Source organism: Pseudopodoces humilis, chromosome 8 (genome assembly GCF_049639895.1).
Source record: "Pseudopodoces humilis isolate 2021_Gansu_Grassland_sample_001 chromosome 8, ASM4963989v1, whole genome shotgun sequence".
Lineage (NCBI taxonomy): Eukaryota > Metazoa > Chordata > Aves > Passeriformes > Paridae > Pseudopodoces > Pseudopodoces humilis.
This window is the reverse complement of record NC_142207.1, coordinates 24,429,725-24,453,888: the sequence shown is the minus strand read 5'-3', so window position 1 is coordinate 24,453,888 and position 24,164 is coordinate 24,429,725. Positions and strand designations below refer to the sequence as shown.

At 38.1% G+C, this 24,164-nt stretch overlaps 1 protein-coding gene across 10 annotated transcripts in view; it reads right to left on the bottom strand.

The window, feature by feature from the left end:
- ABI2 (abl interactor 2) overlaps nucleotides 1-24,164 on the bottom strand; it is a 66,031-nt gene that overhangs the window by 6,457 nt on the left and 35,410 nt on the right. For 2 of the 10 annotated variants that reach the window (XM_088058567.1, XM_088058565.1), the window contains 7 exons: nucleotides 13,883-13,980; nucleotides 13,101-13,247; nucleotides 11,910-12,034; nucleotides 10,817-11,002; nucleotides 7,984-8,142; nucleotides 3,627-3,713; nucleotides 3,092-3,265 (listed from right to left, as the gene is read on the bottom strand). In XM_088058567.1, coding sequence (XP_087914693.1) covers nucleotides 3,092-3,265; nucleotides 3,627-3,713; nucleotides 7,984-8,142; nucleotides 10,817-11,002; nucleotides 11,910-12,034; nucleotides 13,101-13,247; nucleotides 13,883-13,980 — 976 coding nt within the window. Of the gene's footprint in view, nucleotides 1-3,091; nucleotides 3,266-3,626; nucleotides 3,714-7,983; nucleotides 8,143-10,816; nucleotides 11,003-11,909; nucleotides 12,035-13,100; nucleotides 13,248-13,882; nucleotides 13,981-20,834; nucleotides 20,853-24,164 lie in introns of all 10 variants that reach the window. The other 8 variants (XM_088058569.1, XM_088058568.1, XM_014249464.2 and 5 more) reach the window with 6 other exon arrangements.

Genomic DNA, 24,164 nt, shown 5'->3' with positions numbered 1-24,164 from the left:
CGCAGTATGAATGAGCCATGGCTGATGTCCCATACTTCCATCTTAGCTCCTTCCACATTTAAATCTCTAAAGCTGCATGTGCACCTCAGAATCCCAGGACACACAGCACCACAGTAGGCAAACCCCTGTTAGGAGCCATGAAGAAGGAAGGTGGAAATGTACACATATTATATCAGGACACTTTTCTTACAGCTGCAAAATATTTTACTGATGGCAGGAAAAGCAAAGAAACTGGACAAAGAACTTGGAAATATTAAACGGAACAGTCCTGAAATGCCAGAAAATAGACATCAAATTGATACGTTTTTCCAATCTCAGTGCTATCATTATGTGTTTCATAGAGAGAGTTAGTTATGCCAGACTCTGAGTACTTTAACAAATAGCATCAATCACTGCTTTGAGCACTTGGCAATGAAACATGCAGTGCTGCCACTAAGGAAATAAAAAAAGTATGTTGGACAGGGATCCTGAAACCTTGTACTGAGGATAGATGGAAAGATACTCTAAACTAAAGCAAGGATTAAAAATTAACAACATGTGTTCATAAACCCACTGTCCAACAGTCCTAGTAAACTCATCATTCTTTCCAAAAGAAAAGAGATCATTTACTTTTGAGGGAGCAAAGGAATCAACACAAACCAACACTAGGGAAACCTGGATCCAGAATAGATTATAAAATATACAGATCAATCCAAGTGGAAAATCGGAGTATGTGAAGTACTTTTTTTTTTTTTTTATCATTTGACTAAAGCATATTTTAAAAGCACATGTTGTAGCTCTACAGTTATGCCAGCAGTTGTTAAGTGACTTACTCTGTACAGTTTTGGACACATAATTCTAAGCAAACAAAACACCAATGGAGAAACAAGTACATTTTTAGCTTGAAAAACAAGTGTATGAACACGTGATGCATTCAAGTCCTTCAAAATTCCTAAGGGTTTTGAAATTTCTTCCTAGAGTCATTGTGCTATTTTTCTTCATTCTCTTTATGACAATAATCATCATCATCCAAGGGTCACGGTAACTTCCAATTCCTTTTTAACTTTTGAGTGTACTCTAGTCCCTTTGGATACTAAATGGATTCATTATTTCATGATCACAAGAAGGAAACTCTTCCTTAAGTCTGTGAAGAAAATGTGCTTCTTGTTAAGCCTCATAAAATTTACCTGAAGCCTGGCTTTGTTTTTACCTTGCCACTGCTTCCTCCAGCATGTTATTTGTGTACTGGTAGTAGTCCTCTCTCTAAAAGGCTGTTTAATCCTTCTGTCTGTAGTCCCCCCAGCTCAAGCTGTGCTTGTCACATGTCCTGAGTTAGGAAGAGTCCAGTACTGCAAGAAAGGCTCCAGATGAGACAGGAAGCAGCAATACTGACTTAGGAGGTGGCATCCTTCCCTGTCAGCCTGAGCCAGGGCCTCTTTTAGTTTCTGTCTGAGTATGTTTCAATGCAGTTATGAAAAACAGAATTACTCATTTAGGTTGACATTCTTCCTATCAGTGATCTTTGGTTCTTCAACAATTACAGAGAGTTTTGGCAGAACTCTCCAACTGACCACAAATGTAGGCTAGGCTGATTATCCAACTGGAATCTGTGAACACACACTTTCTCTAAGTGGTGTAAGTGCAATTTTTCCTTTTGGATACCCATTTCCATTCATCTGATTTGCAGAGACAGGTATTTTTCTTATCTTTTCCTGCCACATATGCAGACACAGAGGTCAATGGAAAACTGCAGTGCACATCCCTGGACACTGCAGGTTGCATGTTGCTATTACAGTGGCAGTGTCCTCAAGTCCAGCATCCACAGTAACGATATCCTACTTAACAATTTCTCCATCTGTTCCAAATGGATCTGCTATTCACTTCCATCCTCAGCTGCAGGCTAGAGCATATCTTCACGTTAAAGGTACCTCCCACACTGCTTGACCCTCTACAGAACAGGGTCATATTGAATCCCATTCCAATTTACAGCAACCCTCTGTATTTGACACCTCTTTGATGTCCCAGCTTCTATTGCAAAGGTCATCTACCCTAACCCTATAAAAGTGCTCTCATATGAACTTAAATAGGAGAATGGTCATATCAAAAGTACAAATACAAATCCTAAGAACTGGGAATTCTACTTAATTGGGGTAAATGTGTTGGAAGAGCTACCTACTTTCATCTGTTTTGTCCACTTTGAATCATGTGGCACAGTATACTATTTATAGGAACTTTAGGAGTTGCCACAGGATAAATTATTTTGCTGAATAAAGCATTATAACTCCCAGCAGTGTAAGTATACATATTTTCTGAGTATTAAAGTCATCTTTTAGTATAAGGTAAGTCATTAATTTTAAAGCTTCAAAGCTTGCTACAAAAAACTCACAACCAAGCATTTCTCTCCCAACTCTAGCAAAGTAGTCAAATCTCTAGACATGGGCTGAATAGAGCTATTAATGTAACTACAACAGAATCTACACCTATGTAAATATCACATTTTTTTTCTGGCATCCTAAAACTACTATTTAATAGTTCTTCATACACTGAAAGCAATTGCATTTTCTATTACTTTTAAGAGTGTTTCTAAAAATAGACCAACCTTTCAATGTTTTGATCATCCAGTTCGAAAAATACAGATCAAAATTATGTCTTTGCATGTGTCTCTACATCAATAGAGACAATGTTTGGTTTCTTATACTTTTGTTCTCCACAGGAAACATTTTCTGACTAAAAGCCTGACTTTCTCCAGCTTGTCTTTCAAGACTCCCCTTTACAGTTTTGTTATCTCATGTGAGATGGAACAGATCTGTGTGTATATGCACCCATATAAACTATTTTAGTTCTCAAGCTCATAAAGTCCCACAGGAAAGCAGAACAGAACTATCATTCAAATATCATTATTTCCTCAAACAGAAAGTTGTATCTCAAGGCACGTGCACATACAGCACGCCCCTTGTATTAGTATGAGACACTTAGAAATACACACCAGGGCCTCTTCTTTCTCTTTTGCTACTGACTAAAGTGGTATGAAAGAATCTAGGCAGACTCCAAATCCAAAAGCAGGATGGCAGGAGCACATACAAAAAGCTGTCTCTTCTAGCTGCAAACCTACCCTTTTCTAAGTATGTCCTCGGTGCCCAGGGAGGGTCCTCCTCAGCATAGGGATCACTGTACTCCACCACAGCTGCTTCCTCCTCCTCATAATCCTCTGGAGGTGGGGGTGGGGGTGGAGACTCATCAAACACTGGCTCATCCACAGGCGGTGGAGGGGGAGGAGTATCTGAAACTGAAAGGAAGTAACCATACAACCATGAAAATGTCTCTACAGCCATGCTTCAACTAATACTAATATTAATAATATATAAATACAACTACAACGAATACTCTCTATCCCAATTAATTGCATTGGGACCAACCAACAGCTATAATTTGTGAAAATTCACTAGAGACAGGAAAATTCAGAGAAGGGAGGAACAGGTCCCTCCTATATAATTATTTATTTTTTTCCATCCTTCACAAGTTCAGACAAACTTGCAGAGGCAGTAGGAAAGGCAGAATTCTGGCTATACACAGACAAATCTTCCATCAACTCAATCCAAAAGCCTCATCCAGTGATAAAACATAGCACAAGGAAGCAGCAAACTTACTGTTTTCTTGAACTCTGGCCACAAATCCCATTAGTGGTAACTGTGGAGTTACCTGTAGGATGGAGGGGGGAGGAGGAGCAAGGGATGCTGCCACAGAAATTAAAAAGAGAGAGGCATCCAGTTAGAAACACAACAAAGCAGCAAACAGGAAAGTAAACATCATCACCACTCAGTGCAGCAGGCTGCCAAGAAGCTGAGATACGAGGACTGACATTTAAAGAAAAATGGCTCAGGTGGTTTAAGCATATTCCTAATCCTTTCTTCAAGGATATTAAGAAGCCACGCGGAAGTATTTTTCTGATTTGTCTATGAGATACCCTTAAGATGAAGTTTCTTACTAATATAGCACCTTATGAACAGACCTAAGAAATATATCAGAGGACTCTCTGCCTATAATCCTCCCCCTTTCAAATCTAACTGATATTTATAGAGGTGACTAACAGCATCCATGAATCCCCAGCAATGAAAATGGATATACTTCTTTTTTTTCCAAGATGTAGGCCAAAAACCCCCCATTGAATGAGGCAACTATTTCAGACAAAACAGAAAAAGATGCCTTTTGAGAAGTGTGCAGATCTGAAAGATGCAATGCTTCTGATCTTATTTGACTGAACAGAGCACACTGTGCTGCTGCCAAACCACAGGGCCTATTCCAGATGTGCTGCCTGGTTTCCTCCCCACCTGACTTCACTGCACTGAACTCTGAACAGCCCTTTCACTGGTACCAGAAGAGCTCTCTCTGTACAATAAGAGCTGCCTTTGTACAATACATGTGAATTCCCAGTTAAAGAAGACACTTTCAGCCAGTTGCAAATGCTGTAACACTGAACTGTGGTTTAAGCCTGGAATGCAAATTTCAGTTATCTAGTTAAAAAACTCAGCTAACTAGTTTTATATGAGTTTAGTATCACTTTGAATAATGCAGCAAATTCTTTAGGCAAGCTGCAAGATGATTTTTCAGACAGCACACCTTAGGAGGAGCACAAATAATAAATTTCTTGTTAGTATGTGGCATACAAAAAACATTTAATCACGTCCAAAGGGATTAAGGGGAAAAAAGTCTGTAGTTTATGTAGCAGTGCATTTATTTAGCTACCAGACAGAACTAAATAAATTTCAGGCTAATTTCAGAGGTAGTAAGAAAATTGACAGGTATGATGTAGCATTTTTAAGAATTAATTCACATTATCATAGCAAGAGAAAAGTTCTACAGCATTTACAACTTGTGTCTCAAAACTTCTTCTATTTGCTCATTCCAGTAACAACTATCTTAAGTGCTTTGAATTTCTTCTGTCACTCACATTCACATTTCTTTCAGAACCACACACTATAAATGAAAAACTAACAGCTACCATCCTTTTTGTTGCAAAAATATCCTGTACCTCCATATAAAGTAAGTTCCACTATCTCACCATTTAAACAATATCTCTTGAGAAAAAGCTGAAATACATTTCTGATTTCAGATTCTTTGACTCAAATGACATGACCTCAGAGTAATTATTCCTTTAAGTGTAACCACGATTGCTGTGAAAAGATTTCGTCTTGCATTTTTTCAAAGGAGAAAAAGGGAACTCAAATTTCAAGTCCTACTGAAAAGCAGTAATGTTCATCAATTTAGCATCCTTGTCCCTGCTTTTTCAATTATATATGCTATAGAAGTGTTTCATTTCAAATGATTCCTCAATTCAACATCATATGGACTCATACAATCCATATTTACCATAGGAGAGTAGCTCCAGTTTCCTTGGTCTCTTCAGTGTATTTTGTTCATGAGCTATATATATTTCTTTGAAATAACAAGGCTTCCATGGAGAAAAATAAATCACTCTAGACAAGCACGCCAAGCAAATACAAAAAATTCCCAGGTTCAGTTTGGGTTGTGTAGTTTAATCGCAATGGTGATGCTAACACTAGCTGACATCATTCCCTGTGTATCTTAACCCCTCAGTCTGTGCTTCAGTCTTTGCACTATGCAGGGACCATCATAATATTGTCTCTATATGCTGTATGACTCTAGTTTTGACATTTAAGAGGCAATACAGTAAATATTTTGTTATTAATTATTTTGTTTATTAAATGCATCAGAAGATCTTTACCTCTACTGTATAAACATCATCCTTAAATGCTCTCTCCCATCTTCCTTCCATATTGATATTTTTAATACACAGTTGCTGTAAATTAATTTAGAAATGTTCACGAGCATCTTCTACTAGGCTGCTTCAGACTGGTAGGAATTCAGCTGTACAAATGGGGTGGGGTGCAGCCACCATCTCAATAGTTGCCCAGATTCTCCCACATGGATTTTAGCCTGTGCTGAGCTGTACATTGCTTAGATAATGATATCCAAAGTTGCAAGGTTAAAGCAACTTGGCTAGCAAGAGTGGCTTTAGGACAGACATATGCTGAGATCATTTAGAGTCTGCATTTCTTAATACTTTCTTTTCAGCTGTTAAAAAGGTCTTGTCATGAAGCAGAAAAATTGTATTGTCTTCAAGTGGCATTTAGCAGAACAGGGCAATGCAAGTACCTTTCATCCTCCTGTCAAGTGAATAAACTAACATTTTTTAAATTTTTTTTAAAATGGCAATGTAAATAACAGTACCGTGTTATTGCCAAACAGCCTACAAACAACAAGAAGGCATCGCTGGCACCCTCCTCTGCCTCTTGTAAGGTCTCTCTTTCTCCTCTTGTTTTCTGCCTCTCTTCAGGAATGCTGGGAAAAAAACATGGCCTCTGTCCTGTCACTATGAAACCTGCTCCTTCCAGACACATCAGTGCCTCTGTTCTTAAGGCTTTCATCAATTATGCATGCTTGAGCATCCTCTCCTTTCAAGGTGAGCTCAAAAAAACCCTTGGTTTAGTGTAACTGCCAAGCTAATAAATTTTGTATTCTGCTGGTATATCAAAAAAAGTCTCTTACTACAACTGCTTATTTATATTGTCTCAGATATGCCAGTATAACTGAAGTATTTTGTTTGTGATTTACAGTTCAAATGACTAATCACCATAATCATTACCTTCCTTCTGGATACACAGACTGAACTCTGGTTATGCAATTTATTTTAAGTCTATTTGGCATCTTCTATGATTACATATTAACAATGCAATAGCAGTTTGCAGAGAATTATCCCTTTGCTAAAGCAAAAAATGCATAGCAGTCATCAAAAACTCTCTGGATATACTGAAAATCGTCTTTATTGCAAAAATTGCTTTATTGTAATCCTGAAAGGTTTCTTTTGTTGCTATAACCCTTCTTGCCTATTCCCCCCTTCAGCCTTCAATATGCACATAATGTGCTTAGAAAATATGACCTATTTCAGGCAACTGGGCTACAATTCAGCCCTACAATCTCCTCCACTTCCCTGTGCCCGGAAGGACCACTCACTTCCATCTCAAGCTCAGCACAACCCTCACCCTGCAGGGTAGCTCACAAACAGTAACAGCCAAACTTGATCAAATCCCTTAAATGCAGGATTTGGCCTAATTCCAAGTTCAGTGCTCAATTTTTAAAAAACAAACAAAATAAACCAACCAAACAAAAAATCCCAAAAGCAACCAAGCAACACATACCCCCTTCAAATCCCACCACCACAAAACACCAACATACTCTAGCATTGCAACTCAACATTCAATCTTGCCAGTATTAGGGCATTTCCTGACAAGAAACCTTCAGCGTGTTCCCTGCATCATTCTGTAGCTTTGTCAAAAGAAAAATTTTTCCCTAGTCTGGTATAAAACCCTTCTCCTGTCCCATCAGAAGCACAGGAAGGAGGACTCCTTAGGTAAAAGGCTACTGTGTTATGCTGACACACAGAATGCTCACTCCCTGGTAAGTCTCCTCTTGCTTTGTAAGGCAGATCACCCATAAAATAACATCACTTGTGGGCTTAGCAGATGACACAGCTCCCTCGCACCCAAACACCACTGGTGTCCCCAAGGCATCTAATGCTTATCCTGGTGTAACAAGTGCAACTGTTTGAACTGTACATTACCCAGAAGGAAAAAGCACACAAGATAAAAGACATATTCATGAAGAATCAGCATTCTGGTGCAAAATCGAACACCCATCCGACACCAAAGCAGGTCCATGACACATGGTGTAGTCAAGGACTAAAATTTGTCTGATAGGGACTGTGACATCAAATGGAAATTATTTGGCAACAAAGACAGCATTTTTTAAGATGTTTGCCATAATGGAAGCTGAACACTCTGCACTTGCACTGCAGCTTTGGCACAGCTACCAGCAATATTCTGAAAATGCAAGAGCTGCAATGGAGACAGAACATAAAATTTCAGAGAGCTGAAGGTCACTGTGTTCACCACTGCTGATTTCAGTGGAGCAGCCAAGCCTTCTTACCTGGGTTCTGGTTGTAGAAGGGGCCTCCGTTCATCTGGTTCTGAAGGCTCGTCTGGGATGTGATAGAAGGAGGCCGCCGATATGGCAAAGACCCCCCGATGGTCGGGGGCGTGTGCCGAGCTGCAGGCCTGTTCATGCTGTAGAACTGAACTGGGTGACCTAGGGTAGAGAGAGAAGTGCATCAGCAAAGAGAAGAATGATGCCTGCCTTCTCTCTACCGGCACTCAATTTCAAAGGTTCAGAAAGGTTTCTGGCTCTTTATTTTAAGACACTCTGCATCCTAGGAGGAGTCAGCCACTTCGGCTGCCAGACTGGCAGGACACTGAATGTCTCAAGAGCAAAGGAAGACATAACTGTCCCAACTGCCTGCACTCAGCACTGCCTACAAAAGCCAGTAGGAAAATACAAAGGTGTTTAAGCTACGAATCTTCAAAATTAAAGAAAATAATATCTGGTTATCTATTTTAAATAATGTATTACAATAACTTCTTGTGAATTTACTTATTTCTACGCCTGCAAAAAACTCCCCAGTTCTGCAATGAAGGAAAATACAAGTAAAAAATAACTGCAGACAATTTCCAGGATTCAAAGCTGTTACCTTCTGTAACTGAGAAACACAGAATTACCAATCTTAGTGCCATTTAGAAGATATTCAGAGAATCATCTGGGGAGAATGTTAAAAACTGCTTGAAGGATGGAATAAATGAAGTCCAATCAAAAGACCCTCTCCAAGGGAGCTCTCAAAACAATTCCTCAAACACTTGCTCTGTATTTTCATTACTTCCTGTACTCAAGACATAGATTGTGAATCCCAGCAAGCAATAAACAAAGCAAGGTATCTTCTGTGCTCACATAAAATTATCTAGATTTCATACTGTATGTAACAGTGAGCTGGATTTATTATTCCTAGATGAGTTATTACACCCTATAAGCTATTCTGCCTCCACCATTTGTCCTAGAAACAAATTTGAGAGTTTGCAAGAAAACAAGGGAAGAAGGGATGGTCACTGTGGTTGAGGAGAGAAGTAAATAGAGAAACAGAACAAAAGAATGTATAAATTTAAAAAAACCTGCATTGTTCTTCATTATGTCTCGCTTGCTTTGCACAACTGTGTATTAGGTCAGTAAATAAAAATACAAGTTGCTTGCTCTGTTACTTGCTTGTAAGAGCAAATGCAGAGTCACATTCCTTCTCCTTTGTACCAATAATGTAGTGTACCATATAAAAAAATGCACTTTTTACAAATAAGAAACAGCCAAGAAAGAATCCATTCTATAAAGGCTTTCTCCCATTTTTCCTGATGTCTTTCCAATGTGTCTCTCTCTCTCTCTTATACTTAATGTATTTGCAGAAATTGGTGGTGACTGGAGAGAAGGGAGGAGAGAGGGCTGAGGTTTTTAAGGACCAAAAGCTATGACTTCATAAGTGGTGACCTATCCAGTCTCTTCAAATACTTTATTCCAGAGAAGCCATACAAGCAATCTCACTAACAAAACAGGGAAACAAAAGATCTTAAAAATAGTAACTAATGCGAAATTTCTCTTATGAAACTGTGAATGTGAATTTACAGTCATTAAAATACTAATCTCTGCTTGCTTTTGACTGGTTAAAAATATAGAAACTACATGGCTTAAGAACTGGAATACTGACAGTGCATCAAAAATGGAAAACTGATTGAGGCACTATATGCCACAGCTCATCCCCATGAAAGTAGTTTAGTCAGGATCATCTTCTGACATCAAAATTCATCACATTTAAGAAACTTCTGGTTACACTTAAGGATTCTAGTGTAAGTATCTTATTTTGTATGAGCCATGGATCTTTAAACTACATGCAATTTCAAGAATGCTTCTGGAACCTGGTGTTATTTTTAAGCGATGAACACTAATAAACACATAAACCAACTCCCACCCCTGGAAGCAGCCTTCCCACCATAATGTAAAGTAGCAAAGAATGCAGGTAGCTACACATGAATTTGGCTGTCTGAAGGAGATCTTTACACTGCAATCTCCTCATCAAAAGGTGATACAGGTTATGGTTGGTAAGCGCTACACTCTGCAACATGAGAAAATGGAAAGAGTAGCATTAAAAAAACAGGAAGTTGCAATATACACCCTAAGTACCATATATGAAAACAAAATGCTTTAATAATAGTCCGCATAATAAAAGCTTGTATTTTACCTAATACTGGACACAAAAACCCCACCCTTTTCACCAGTTCAATAAAGGGAGATTTGTCATTTGACAGCACTGAAGAAACCAATTGCATAAATTATACTTTGCTAGATACACTTTTTTTTAATTGCATTTAAAGAGACTAATAATTAGATTCAGAACTATCAGTGCTGGTTCCTGCCAAACATAATTATTCTGTGAGGTTCTCAGTATCCAAACAGAAATAAAATTATTATTTAGCAAATTATAAAAATATAAAAATATAAAAATTATACAATCAAATGATTGTTGTTAATAAAATCAATAAAAAGTAACCATAAAATGTAACAAATACAATTGACTGAACTATACATTACCCAGAAGGAAAATGCACACAAGATAAAGACTGAGTAATAAAGAATCAGCATTCTGGTGCAGAATCAAACACCCATCTGACACCAAAGCAGGTCCATGACCACATGGTGTAGTCAAGGTTAAGTCACACCTTGAATTGTCTACTGTCACCATGACCTTATAGTTGGGTATTAGCAGATATTTTCCAGTTATAATTAAACTTCTTTTTAAATTATGAATCACTGCTGCTGAAGTAACTTTGCAAAGCCTTGGATCATGATCACATCTGGGTTCATCTGTCCAGCAGCTGGAGCAGAGACTCACCTGCAGAGGGTGTGGAAGAAACAGCAGGGGGAGTTGGAGAGGTGAAGCCATCAGCAAGGGGCTGAGCTCCTGCAGCAGCAGCAGCAGCATCTGGGGCAGCGGAGGAAGGGGCAGGAGGAGCAGGAGGAGTGGGGGCAGGAGCAGAGGTAGCAGGAAGGGGAGAAGTGCCAGCTGAGCCAGCAGGGGCTAAGTGAAGAGAGGAGGAAGAGGTGGAGTTAATAAGGAGATATGTTAGCAAGGATTAGAGAAAGCCTCTGACTATTCCGTGTTAGCTATTTATTAGCTGCACAGTATTTCAGAATGCACAAGATGAGAAAACAATGGGGCTGTTAAAGAAAGGCTCATTCCTGTGTAGATGGTAAATGAGGGTCAAGCAAATCCACTTCTTTCCGGGTCTGAAGGGAACACAACCCAAAACTTTTCAGTGAAAGCCATTACTTCTGAAAGATGTCTTTGCGTTGTGTTATTTATGCTCCAATCTCTAGCATGGCTGTCTTTAGCTTCTGTATGAATTAGAAAATATAAAGACGGAACAGAAAAATTTCCAGCTCTTTGTTTCAGAAGCATCATGTATATTGCTGCAAGCCAACTACAGGCTCTTCTTCACTGAAAAGGCTGAGCAAAGGGAAAAAAAGTACTAATAACACTTCCTACTTCTGGAAAATCTGGGGCCATTACATTGAGCAAGTATCTCTTCGTGACAATTCAGGCTTGCATTGATGTACTCAAGATATACTCTGTGCCTGCCTCTCATTCTAATTTTGTAGACATGCTTCTATGTATCTGCATAAACAGCCAATGAAAAAACATTTAATTGCTTAAAAGGACAAGGGAGAAGTGTCCCTCAGCCCACTGAAAAAGGTGCTGTGTCCTACCTTGTCACATGCAGGCAGCCAGGCAAAAAATTCTGATAAAAAAATTAATACATACAAGGAATATTACAGCACATCAGACACTCTCGGAGAAGATACTACTTGATTCAAACTCGTATTAGCAATAGCAATGAACTCTGGGCTTCCCTTGGATTTTAGGAAACTGCAAAAGCTCAAGGTTAACAATGAGGCAGAAAGAGGAACAAGAAGTTTCCATTTACCTGGATAGACACTAGGAGGAGATGGTGTGGGAACAGCAATGGGAACACCTACACTTCCACTTCCACTGTTCTCTCGACTGCTGCTCCGACTACTTGGGTGGCTTCCTCCACTACTGCCACTGCTGCTGTAAGAAACCAAAGCAACCAGGGTATGAATATGCTGCTGTTCATGCTGAAACATAAGATCCCTCACAGAGCATCTTACAAAATCAGAGAAGCAACAGGGAACAAGAGAAAAGAAACAATATAAATCTATACAAAGCTGGCCTTTCCTGAGACTCTCCACTTCGACTGCAACACAAGAGGCTTTTTTTGCAGTAAGTTAGCCTTAGTGAACTTGCCCAAAAATTAAACACTTCCAGAACCTTGTTCAAAGCACATCATTCCAGGGTTGTTAAGCTCCTACAGAGCAAATACACAAATTTTTCCTTAACTTTAAAACTTAAGAATGCTTAGACTGTGATTTGTATGCTTTCATAGGAGACAACTAAAGCCTAAAAGTTTTAAGACAGTAAAATTCAGATTTCTTATCTTTTAAGTCCACTTGTTTACCCATCTTCAAGTGCTTACTATGTTTAAAAAGATTTCAAGGAAGTATTTAGATCTATCACATCATGAAACTAATTATCCTAGAGAAAAAGCTAGTCTGCTGCAGAGCCTCTGGTAATGCAGTTTAGCTTTATTCTGTTTGAAGTCATCAATATCCCCAAAACACTATGGTACAATTCCAGCTATTCAACAGCAATAAAAATAAATAAATCAAGCTATTAAACAGCAAAGACTGTTCAAAAAATGTCAAGTATCTAAGAGCCTTTCAACATGAAGAAGGCAAGTTGTGTACAAGGTCTTCCCCCCGTTTGGCAATCGTTCAGTAAAATAGTATCATGATCTACCTCCTTGAAAGACTTCACAATCTTAGTAATTCATTAAGTACTCTAAGTGACAGCACTAAAACTGAGGTGAACAGGGGATTAAGTGAATAATTTTAACACGATTCTTTAACACGATTCCCTATTCTGGCTTTTTTAGAGCTCATTCTCATCATGCAAAGGAGATTCCCAGTCCACAGGATGAAGGAGGGAGCTTCCCAGCAGAGACAGGTGGATTTACTGTTGAGCACAGCAGTTTCCATCCCTGCGGTGCGGGCCATGCGGTGCCCCTGAAGGGGCGGTGCTGCTCTAGGTGCGGTACCTGTAGGTGCGGTTGCGCTGGTTGACCGAGGCGGTTCTGACAGGGCTCTGCTGGGCCGGGGCCATGGTGCGCGTCGGGCTCGGTACGTAATCGTTGGGCACCACCGGGGGCCGCACCGGCTCCAGCGTGCGGTACGGGGAGTGCCGCCTGCACAGCACAAGCACACGTCACAGCCAGTTAGGGTAACACACACAAGCCCAGAGATTTCTCACTCCTTCAAAGACAGTTACATACTAATCAGGTACGTGAGCTTAAAAAATGGGCTTTTTCCATAATTTTACAGTACTTATTTCGTAGAACAAGGGGGAAAAAAAACAATTAAGGGTGTTCTTCATCACACACCAGCAAACAGCACTCATCCCACTTATAACACATTTTCCTATGGTCAAAAACTAAGGTCAGGTTCATAAACTTTACTGTAAAGTACTTTCAACAAGCAAGCACAGCACAAATAATTAATGAACAGTGCCATGTACTCATTTTTCAGTTGTTTAGCACCACCTGCAAAAGCCACAGCTAATGACATTTTACTCTAAAGTATGTAATTGTTAAGTGTTCAGCACTGAGAAAAAGGTTCCTGTTGGGAAAGGCTCATGATGCCCACTGTCTTCAGGCAGCAGCACACTAACATACAAACACGTGATCGGTGTAAGAGGATGCGGATAACGTCTCTTGGCCTCTGTGAATGGTTAAAATGAAACCATGAAACCTCTCCCACTACAGAAAAAGAAAGCATCTTCCCTCTTTTCCCTTCTGTTCATCCACTCAGTAACCGCACTTACCCAATAGTTCCTTTTCCTGACATTGGTGGACTTGGTGGCTTCTGGGTGGGTGGTGTTGTGCGAGGCAGCCCACCCATCTTCATGTTCTGGGTGCTGACCTGCATGAAAGAACGGGGAGAAAAACGGCCTTCACTGAGCTCAAGGTCAAAGGAAAAGACACTGAGATGCCTTTAGCAATTAACTCTAAGTAGGGGAAGGTTGAAACAAACAAAAAAATTGAGAGGCCATGCGTTTTATATGCAATTTCCACTCTGCTAGAAGTCAAGAGTTGAGCTCAAAGGACTCTTTATTACATAGTTTTTAGAAATTGTACAAAAAAGTGAATTTGCCTTCAGGTTATCACATAAATATTAAATCTCTGAGAATACAGACACTGTACCTAACTTGGCTGAACCTCCCAGTCATTATTTGAGAAAAAGGCAGTTATTTCACATGGCACTACTGAATGGTAAATTTTCAAAAATATTTTTGAACACTGTTCAAAAATACTAAGGCTTATCTAAATAGGCCACAATCTAATGTAATTTATACAGATATGGAGAAGTCAAAGTACTCTATAAATATTACCCATTGTTTTAATGTTTTCACAGCTTATAAAATCTTTTCAAGATATTTACTTTAAATATTAGTTACATTAGTAAACATACAGAGAAGGCTGTTCTGAGAAAAGTACAAATGTGGTTTTTCCCCCCCCCATTAAATCTGTACCAATTTCATCTCTTAGAGTTTATAAATAAATGGACAGGTAGAAAAACATTTAGCAGTGATGTGATATAACTGCAGTAAAATAATTTACTCTAACTTCTTTCAAAAACTCATTTGCATTCCTGACTGATTGACTAATCTAGGAATTGTAAACAATTGTTACCCATGTGCATTTTGCTTCTCTGTAGTCTGCCAGCCAAGCAAAATTCCCTCAATGCACACATCCTTACAGGAATCAGTACACAGTCTGCTTACAAAACAGCTCGGATTTATGACTGCCTGAGCTACTGCTTAGGCACAGAGTCACTCAGCAAACCTAAACAAGTGTGCTTACATCCCTCTCTCTTCTTTCTGCCATTCTCTATCTCACAGAGTTTCTTCTTTCTAAAACATAGGTCCTGGCTACTGCCTCCACCTCCCATAGAAAAATGAAACAGTGATCAAGGCACGCAAGAGTATTTGCAAACATTATCGAAGGCAAATTATTCCTTCACAATTTGACTCTAACAACTCACTTAAAACCTTGGCAGTGTTTAGATTTGTGAATTGATAAATATTGACAACAATATAAAGAGTAATACATTCAGTATTCTAATCCACTGAAACTTGATTCTCTGGCTCTAAGTAATCCCAGTGCTATCACATTTTCAATCTGCAGGGAGGAAAAGCAAACCTAAGCATTGGAAGGGGTATTTTTTTCAGATTCAAAAACAAGCATTTGGATTTAGTTGTGCAAGAGTACTCTGTAAAGTCAATTTAAGACAAAATTATTTCGCACAGCATTATAAAGTCCTTTAAGCCAACTCTAAGCAACAAGAAATCTAAAGTTAATTCAAGTGAGGGATGAGGTAAGCACTGAACTACAACTACTTGAAGGGAAAAGGGGAAGTGTAAAATGAAATACATTTTATTCTATACACGGAACATTTAAGAAATAGCAAAATCTGAATTTTTTTTTTAAAGTTGCAGCACCCCCTGTATTTCCTCTTCCATTAAACATGCCTGTTTCACCCACCCACCTATTTGAGTTTAAAAAAAAGAACAAACACACAAACAAACAAAATCCACCTTAATTAAATGTTTACTGAATTGTCCCTTGCTGTTTTTCAAACAGCCAACTCAGCCTCTGCTTTTGGATGTGTTTAGATGACAGACCAATCTGTGTGCCCCTGAATAGTCCATTTAGGGGTTTTAACTGGCTACACTATTGTTTCTCATAAGATGATGTAACCACTGGCTATCACTTTACAACTAATATAAAATCCCATATATTTGATACAAATAATGTTATTATTTTATATACCATGACTGCAAGAACAACAATGAATTTCTAGCCATCCCCAAGGCTACAGCTACATGAAAAGGCAGGACGACTGAAGCGGAGGATGCTGGAACATCACACCGGGTACAGCCAGAAGTGGAGGCAGCACTCGCCTCACTAACACAGAACTCCAGTGACTGCTTGGTATTTTCACTAACACTACAGAGATCCTTGACAAGAATGCGAAGAAAGCTTTAGAAAATGTGGCCAAGCAAAAAATTATCCCTTTTTAGCCCAGGAACTTAGCAAAAAGAAGCCATCCTTTAAAAAATCTAACCTGGAAGATTAGAAAATTCACTGACAGTAGGTTTAGTTTCAGGGTCTTGGAAATTACTTTTCAACATTGAAATTGAAATGTTCAGAGAGCAAGTAATTAAAATTTACAGGGCTGTCTTCAAATCTGACAGGACCAATGGCTTTAAGATCAGCTACTCTAAGTTAAACAACCCTGTGCAAGTAACTTCCCTTGGACTTACTGCCAAATAATCACAGAAGAGAAATTAAAAATATACAATTATTTCAACAATTCTGATCAAAATGGACAGATCCTTGGAAATAAAATCATGCAAGATGCTAAAAAAAATGAAAATTGCACCAACTACAACTGAGATTAAAACACCGTAATATAAACAGCTGTCTCCTTCTATAATGATTTCTACTTGGGGCAGAAGGAATGCCCCCACTCTTCCAAACTTCACTTTATTGCCTTTTCTATTTTGCACATATGGTTGTAAATACAGTTTCCATACACAAATCCTCACCCACACACATCCATCTTACAAAGATCTAAAATCTGAAGCAACCACCAGAACTCAAGGTCACATTTGCATTTGCTGTCAAGTTAAAAAATTCCTTTTTCTGGAGTAAGCTGGTATTTGCCAGAAGTTGCACTGTTTCAGACATCATTTCTCCTGGTTCTGCACAGCTGGAACTAGCCAGATGCAGCTGATTTAATGAGAGGGTGAAAGCAGAGGAATGCATCTGTCTGATGGTGGTTTTTTTTTGACTGCAGGACCCCCCCAGGGCTGAGGCTGATTTCTAGTTTAAATCTTGCAAATTGTTTTAAGAAAATGCATAGCAAAAGAGAGCCTGCAACCAGAAAAACAAAGGAGTATCTGTCTCTGCCTTTCCTCACAACTGCACAGTTAACCAGCCAACCACTGTGTTTAGAACAGGAAAAAATAAGAGAGGCAGTAATGACTTGGGCACAAAGCTCAGGAAAAAAACACAGCTGACTGGTGTAAAAGGAGGAAGACAACCCTGTAAACAGACAAGTAGGGCACAGGGTCTGTGCTGAATGTATGCAGGGATTTTTCAAATAAATTTTCTTTTCCTCTTTCACAGAAGAAAAAAAAAGTAAAAAACAGTTCTAGTGAGATCTTGGTTATTTTTTTTTTTTTACTTGATACCTTGCAGAAGCTTTTTACAGAATTAGCAAGCAAATGCACCACAGAAAAGTATTTTCTACCAAAGCTGTAACTTTGTCAGCAATGGAGCTGAATTTGGAAGTTTTGCTGAGGAAGAAACTACAGAAACTACTTAAAAAGCAGATCCTTGGTAAGTAAGACATCCTAGAAAATGCTCTGGGATCCAGCCCCACAGTAACAGCTGTAAAATGAACTGTAAAGAAATGGATCCCTATGGACCATTCTGTTTCAAAAGGGTACAATAGTATTTCATCCAATATTTTCTAGTACTGAGCTACAGTTTTAGAAAGGTACCATCTGATGACTTCAAGACACAATATGGCAGTGACTAGAGCAGAAAAAACTATCCTCTTAAGTTTAATTTTTTTCATAATTAAGACTTATTGGCCAATTTCTATTTTTGGCAACTATTTTTTCATAGATTCCAGTGATTAAAACATCATCTTATGGTCCTACATATGACCGAGTTTCCTTCATAGTTACATTTTTATCAGCATGTAACATACTGAGTTTCTTTAGGACTCCCCAGTCTAGGGAATTTGTGCTGAGATAAATTGGCTAAAACTGATAAATTCTGCTGTTCATTCAATTCAATTCTTGTGAATATTTTCACAAGCCAAAAAAAAAAAAATAAAAAAAATCATTGAACAGGAAGTGCAGAAATACATAGTTGGTCAGATAGGAGAGCTTGTCAAGAGACTGCAAAAACTATCTGCATCCATGTTCTGTACTTATACAGACATGAGGCACTTACCTGCAAGAAAGCAAGCAAGGTGGGCTTTTTGGGAGTTTGGGGTGTTTTTGGTTAGTTGGTTGTTTTTTTCTCCCCCAAAATAACAAATACCAGATATTCAACACAATCAGACCTCAGGAGGAGCTACTTCTAAAGCTGGACACAGCCAGAAATTTTAAAGTGGTGCTTTACTTTCACACTGCATTTCCTAGAACTTCCAGGATGTCAAGAGAATAGTTTTTTGCCTGAAACCTAGTAAGAAAAAGCATCCCATCAGCAATGTTTCACAGATTACATTCAGAAACTTCACGCAGTTCCTCAACCTTCTTGAGCAATTTCACATCCAATTACAGGAAAAAACAACTGAAGGCTGAATGAAAACTTCCTTTCCATGCCTTGCTTCATCTTGTTAACACTACAGAGATGATTAATAGATTTTTGGCCCATCATCTGCTACCTCAAAGTGAGTTTCTTTTCAGGCTGTGCTCAGCCACTCAAATAGTTACTGTGTATGTCTAATCAAACCATTTGCTTGTCAGCTCATTAACCAGTTTATATGGAAGTGAAATGTATAAATTTCAGCCCTGTTTTGGTAAATGACCACAAGTAGAAGCTTCTGCAAGTGAGCTTACTTTTTTTACCAAATCCACCCATGTAAAGTGAATTGAAGAAACAAACCTGATGAATGCAAAAAGGCTTAATCAATGTCATTTTCAATTGATTTTCCTCGGCCTTGTAACTGAAATTTTCTTCAAAATCTGTTTAAAATTTAAGTTACTCAGACACAAATCCAATACTACAGTAAGTCAGTTTAATATTATAGTTGTTAGGTAAGGCTAAGGGGTTTTTGCAGTCACAAAAAAGAAACGCAGGCTAAACTTTATAGCAAATCACTTTTAAGTGAAGCCAAATAGCCATTCACACAGAACTGGGGTTACTAACCGCTTATCAGTCTTCTTTCAGCCTGATGCACAGTGACTACAGTGAGACAAAGAATAACTTGGATCTACTGAGAGATGCTGTGCTGTTTTTTGCCTTTTCTCTTTTAAACCCTCATGTTTTACCAATGAGGAGTTGACTGACAATATTTGATTCGTCAAATCAAATTTCTAATTGAGTTCACTCTAGTAAATAAAGAAATGGTGTTATAACAAAAAATGTTATAACAGGAAAACCTATAAACAGGAAAAATATTTACTCTGAAAAGCAGTAGAAACTCTTATTGCCACTGCAGATAATGCACAGATATATCCGTTCACATATAATATATAATTACAATTTTAAAACTTCTTAGGATAGTCATTATTTGTTCATAAACTGCAACTGCAGAAAGCAGCAAAGAAAATAGAGTTTGCAAATTTTTTTAAGAATACTGAGAAAACCATCATCCAATATTAAGTGTGTCCAGAATAAGACATATTCAGCATCAAAAGTACCCATTTTATGTAAACAGGCAGTAAAAAACCAGGGAGGAGACCTAATTTGCCATTCTCAAATTAAAAGCATGTAAACACTAAGTGAGTTGAAATACTGTACACCTCACACACCTTTGTAAAAATAAATTTCAAATTACATGTGAGAATTCTCTCATAAATTAAAAGTTTTCCACTGTTATCAGAGATGCTACATACACTTAAATGCCTGACTAAAAGTACCATCTGTCCAATTTCACAGGGACATCATGGAGATATCTACAGAAATACTTGGTTTTACAGACAATCTCAGGAATCTGCAGGATTTTCTTTTAGCTTTTTCCAAGCATAGAAAATACTTAAAAATATTTCACGTCAACTTGAAGCTTCCTTTAATTAATATACTCATTCTACATATTGGCATTCTAAGTTCTGTAATACAGTTCCCTCATTACAACAGTGGCACCCACTACTAAAAAACTTCCAGACCCTCTTTCACCAAACCAGTTGCACTTCAGGAGGAGGAGGAGATCATCACACTCAAAGGCTATAACCTAGCTATTAATTAATGTACTATGAACATCACCATAATATTATAGAACTTAATTTAACTGCTTGCTAATTGATTTGATGCTTTTTATTGCTGCTTCTGCAGCCACTAAGACTGCTAACATTTAAAGAATTTGACATACTTCAGCCTGAGTTCTTTGATGCACTATTCTTTTAATATTCAACTAAATAAATCACTTGTATTGTTGTTTAACAGTTACTAAGTTACTAAGTTCACACCATTATGACATTTCTGGAAGTTTCCATATGCGAGTCCCTCTGAGTATTTAAGCACTGCTATCAGTGTCTGAAAAAATTAAGAATACTGCAACTTTAAAAAATAATATACAGATTTGAATTTGTTACACACCTTTGGAGCCCATTATCTGAGCAATATCACACTAAAGCATTAATCCAAATCAAACCATAACTTACACCGTATATAGGATAAAAAGAATATTACACAGGGGGAGGCTCATATTCAGCTGCTATCTAGTCCATGTATACTTTGGTTGACACAAGGCTAGCACAATATCCCTCCCTCATACATGATCTGCTAGATATGCTGAGGGCAGCTAATATTTTACCACAAAGCTTTTAAAATTACCTGTGTTAACCTCCTTTCATATGCACATCAATTTATATCACAAAATGCTTATCCACAATGAGTTACTCAACAGTAGTTCTGTGACACAGAAGGGAGAGCAGGTGTTGTTTTAAACAATCAGTAGCACTGATGTCAATCATCTCCCCGTGTGTAATAATCTCAGAAGAAGAATGGAAATCCAGCCCTGGGGTTTCTTACCTTAAATCTAAGCAACCACTTAATGCATAAATGGAGCAAATAAAAGAGGTAAGGAAAAAAAGCATTGAAAGGTTAGTTGGAACTTCAGGATATGAAGAGAAAGGAAAAAGAAAGAAAAAAGTTAAGCATTCAGCATTAACAAAATAATGTATCAGTAGATCATAGAAAGAGTGGTTAAAGCAGAATGTCATGAACAAAAGATCTTCAAGGTGAAACTTTTAATATACATTGACAACAAAGCCTTTAAATTATTACTTTAAATCAACATTCAAATGCTTGTACACTGTTTACTCAAGCTCTTACAGTGCTAAAAAAAAGGCAGCTTCTTTCAAAATGTATCACGAGGCCTAGATGGATTAACTTCAGAGATTAATTTATTTGAGCTGCCAAAGACTAGCCTTATCAATGAGCCTGAGCTAATTCAAATTGTTTACATGCATTAGCACATTTATAAGTAGCTGAAATGGAAGCTTTAACATATTACGGTAATGTATGTTCTTTTCTAGAGAATGCTGTTAGTTAACTTGGTGCCATGAGATCTCTCTTGAACAAAGATCAAGAGCAAATCATTATGTCTTGTAAGAAGTACAGCACTCTTTATGGATACTGTACCACATATCCACGTTTCCTGAACTATAAATTAAGACATTAATCAACTGCAAAATCTTACTTTAAAGCCTAAGTGCTAGCTTTTTGACACCAAGTTTTGCATCTTACTGGCACAATATCATACATCTTTCTCCATAACAATTTATTTTAAAATTACTTGTCCGTCTCTTTGAATTATCTGCTTTTAGTTCAATTCCTCTACATCTATCATAAAATTTGTTACACTGTCTGCAGCACTGAGCAGTAAATATTCAGGTAAATATTTAAATATTCAAATAAATAATTATTTAAATATTTTGATAAACAGTAGAGCATCCAGAGTGACTGATTTGTTCCATCAATTTAGAAGTGACCCTGCTCTACTAAAAAATCATAATCTGATTTACTAGAAAATCTGTCTTTGAATTTAAAGTTCTGTGGATCAATTAACCAATATAGGCTCTGCCTTGTACAGCTACACTGGAAAACCAGGCCCCCCTGTACTGGGCACCATGGTCAGTTACAAGGGAAGGTCCATCTGCAGAGACCTCAGCAACACTGCCTGGTAACTACAATGCCTTAATAAACACCTCTCTGAAGGGAGCACATATTTTTTCCCCATTCTCTTGACTGAAGAACTCTTTGGCAGGAACAATAGGTTGGAAGACTTTGTAACTTGGGAAACATTTGAAAAAAATTGAAAGCAAGCCTCTTTCACACAAAAGATTCTTTAGGTTTTTGCAGCATTGTAGCTTCAGGGAGGGGAGATGAGGAGGGACTGCTGGAATGATACAGAGGCACTTGAATTCTCTCACACCTATTTAGGAACCATTCTGCAGAGCAACACTTCCTGAACATTGTCTCTACTACGCTTCAAATTTCTGAATGGAAGGAGTAAGATGCTTGAGGGCCTCTTAATATTCCACTTCTCTCAGTATGGTATACTGAATTTCTCGGCCAGGAATTCTCCTTTTCATTCCTATATTACTCTGTCCAGCTTGCCATCTTTCTCAGGGGCTGCAACGAATGTCTGCTGCCATCAGCACTATGCCTGTCCTGAAAATACATTATTCTGGGTCCAAGTACTGGAGCAGAATCCCTTCAGCAGAAAAAGGACAAAGAATGCAGACTGAGGAATCCTGATGCTAAGTGTAACGCTGTTTATGCAGCAACTCCTGAATGCTCACTTGAAGGGAAAAGTATCACAACTCAAACAATAAAGAGCTATAAATAGGCAAATGTAAAGCTTCTACCTATCTTTTTTTCTCTCTGTTCTACAGCCAGAGATATGATAAACTAATCTGTAGTTACTCAGGCAGAACAAAAACAGGTTCATAAGCACAACTGGCCACCTTTTCCCCCATCAGCAAGAAAGCTGTTATTTCTTCTGTCCTAAACACAGGATTAACCTGATTGGAACACATTTACTGTCTTAAGGATAGCATGACTTCAAGTTCTTTGATTATTGTTTCACAAGGACACAACACTTCTTTTCCAGACAAACATAGTGCATGGTGAAAGTAATTTAAGTCTATCACAAGCATAACAAATGGATGTAAAACACACTCAAGTCATCATCCATCCGATGAACTATGCTCTTTCAGAAGAACGTAATTCATTGCATCTTAGTATGACTGCAACATTGAGGTAAGTGGGATACCAATTATAATGATTGAGAGCCAGTGCTAAATAAGATTGTGCTGCAGAGCAATTAAAAACTATTCTTTAATGAGTTCTAAAATTATCTCCCTAAAACAAAAAGCGATGATTAAAATATTAGCAACAGCAATCCTACAGGTTAAGATGCTCCATCCATATCCAGAAGGAGGTCTGATGACCTGCATAAATTCAAAATCAATAGCAGATTTTAATACACAACTGGTAATAATTTCCTAGTCAAAACTGTAGTTATTAAGGTTTGGTATGCTTTTTTGTTTGTCCTTTTTAAAATCTGTTCAGAGGTTGATTCTTTGGGTAAGAAATGGGGGGAAGGAGACTTCCCGTTAACAAACAGGATGTTGAAAAGACCTTAAATAAAATTCCTTGGGAAAGATATTTAAATCAAACTGCTCTGAATTTGAATTTTAAAAGTTAGGTTGAATAACCTATTCCCATTTAAATGGCCATCCAAGCAGACAAATCAAATACGACAACAGAGATATCCTAATCCAGTTACATGTCAAGTAAAAGAAATTCTGGTGTACCTTGACTGGAAGAAGCATCTTACCTTACTGCTACTTAGCAGGTTTACAGATTCATTAGTTTGCCTTGTAAAAATGACATCACTTTGTGTTATTTACCTTTCATTTCCTGGAACTTTAATACTGTCAGTGTTCTCATTTCCGTAGTTGTTTCCCTGGCACCACAAGTTAATAATGAGCTCACACCTGATAAGAGTGTGTTTATATTCAGGATGTATCTAACCACATTATATTACTGCTGCTCTGTACATCAAACAGCCACCAGGTGTGTCTCAGTCTGATCTCTGCCCTGAAACTCCTTTTTTCCTAATCTTGAAATGGCAAACCAGCTGGCTTTAAACATGGCAGTAATATTCCCATCCCAAAACCCCATATGGCACAGAAGTTGTTGAGAGCTCCCTTTAACAAAGCACGTCACTGGGTTTGTATATAACTGACCCTGGCAAAAAGAAGAAAAGGGAGTCCATAACACACCTCATGCAAACCCTTCCTTTGAGTAAGTGTCGAAGTAAACCAGTGGCAATTACAGCTGGATCACACT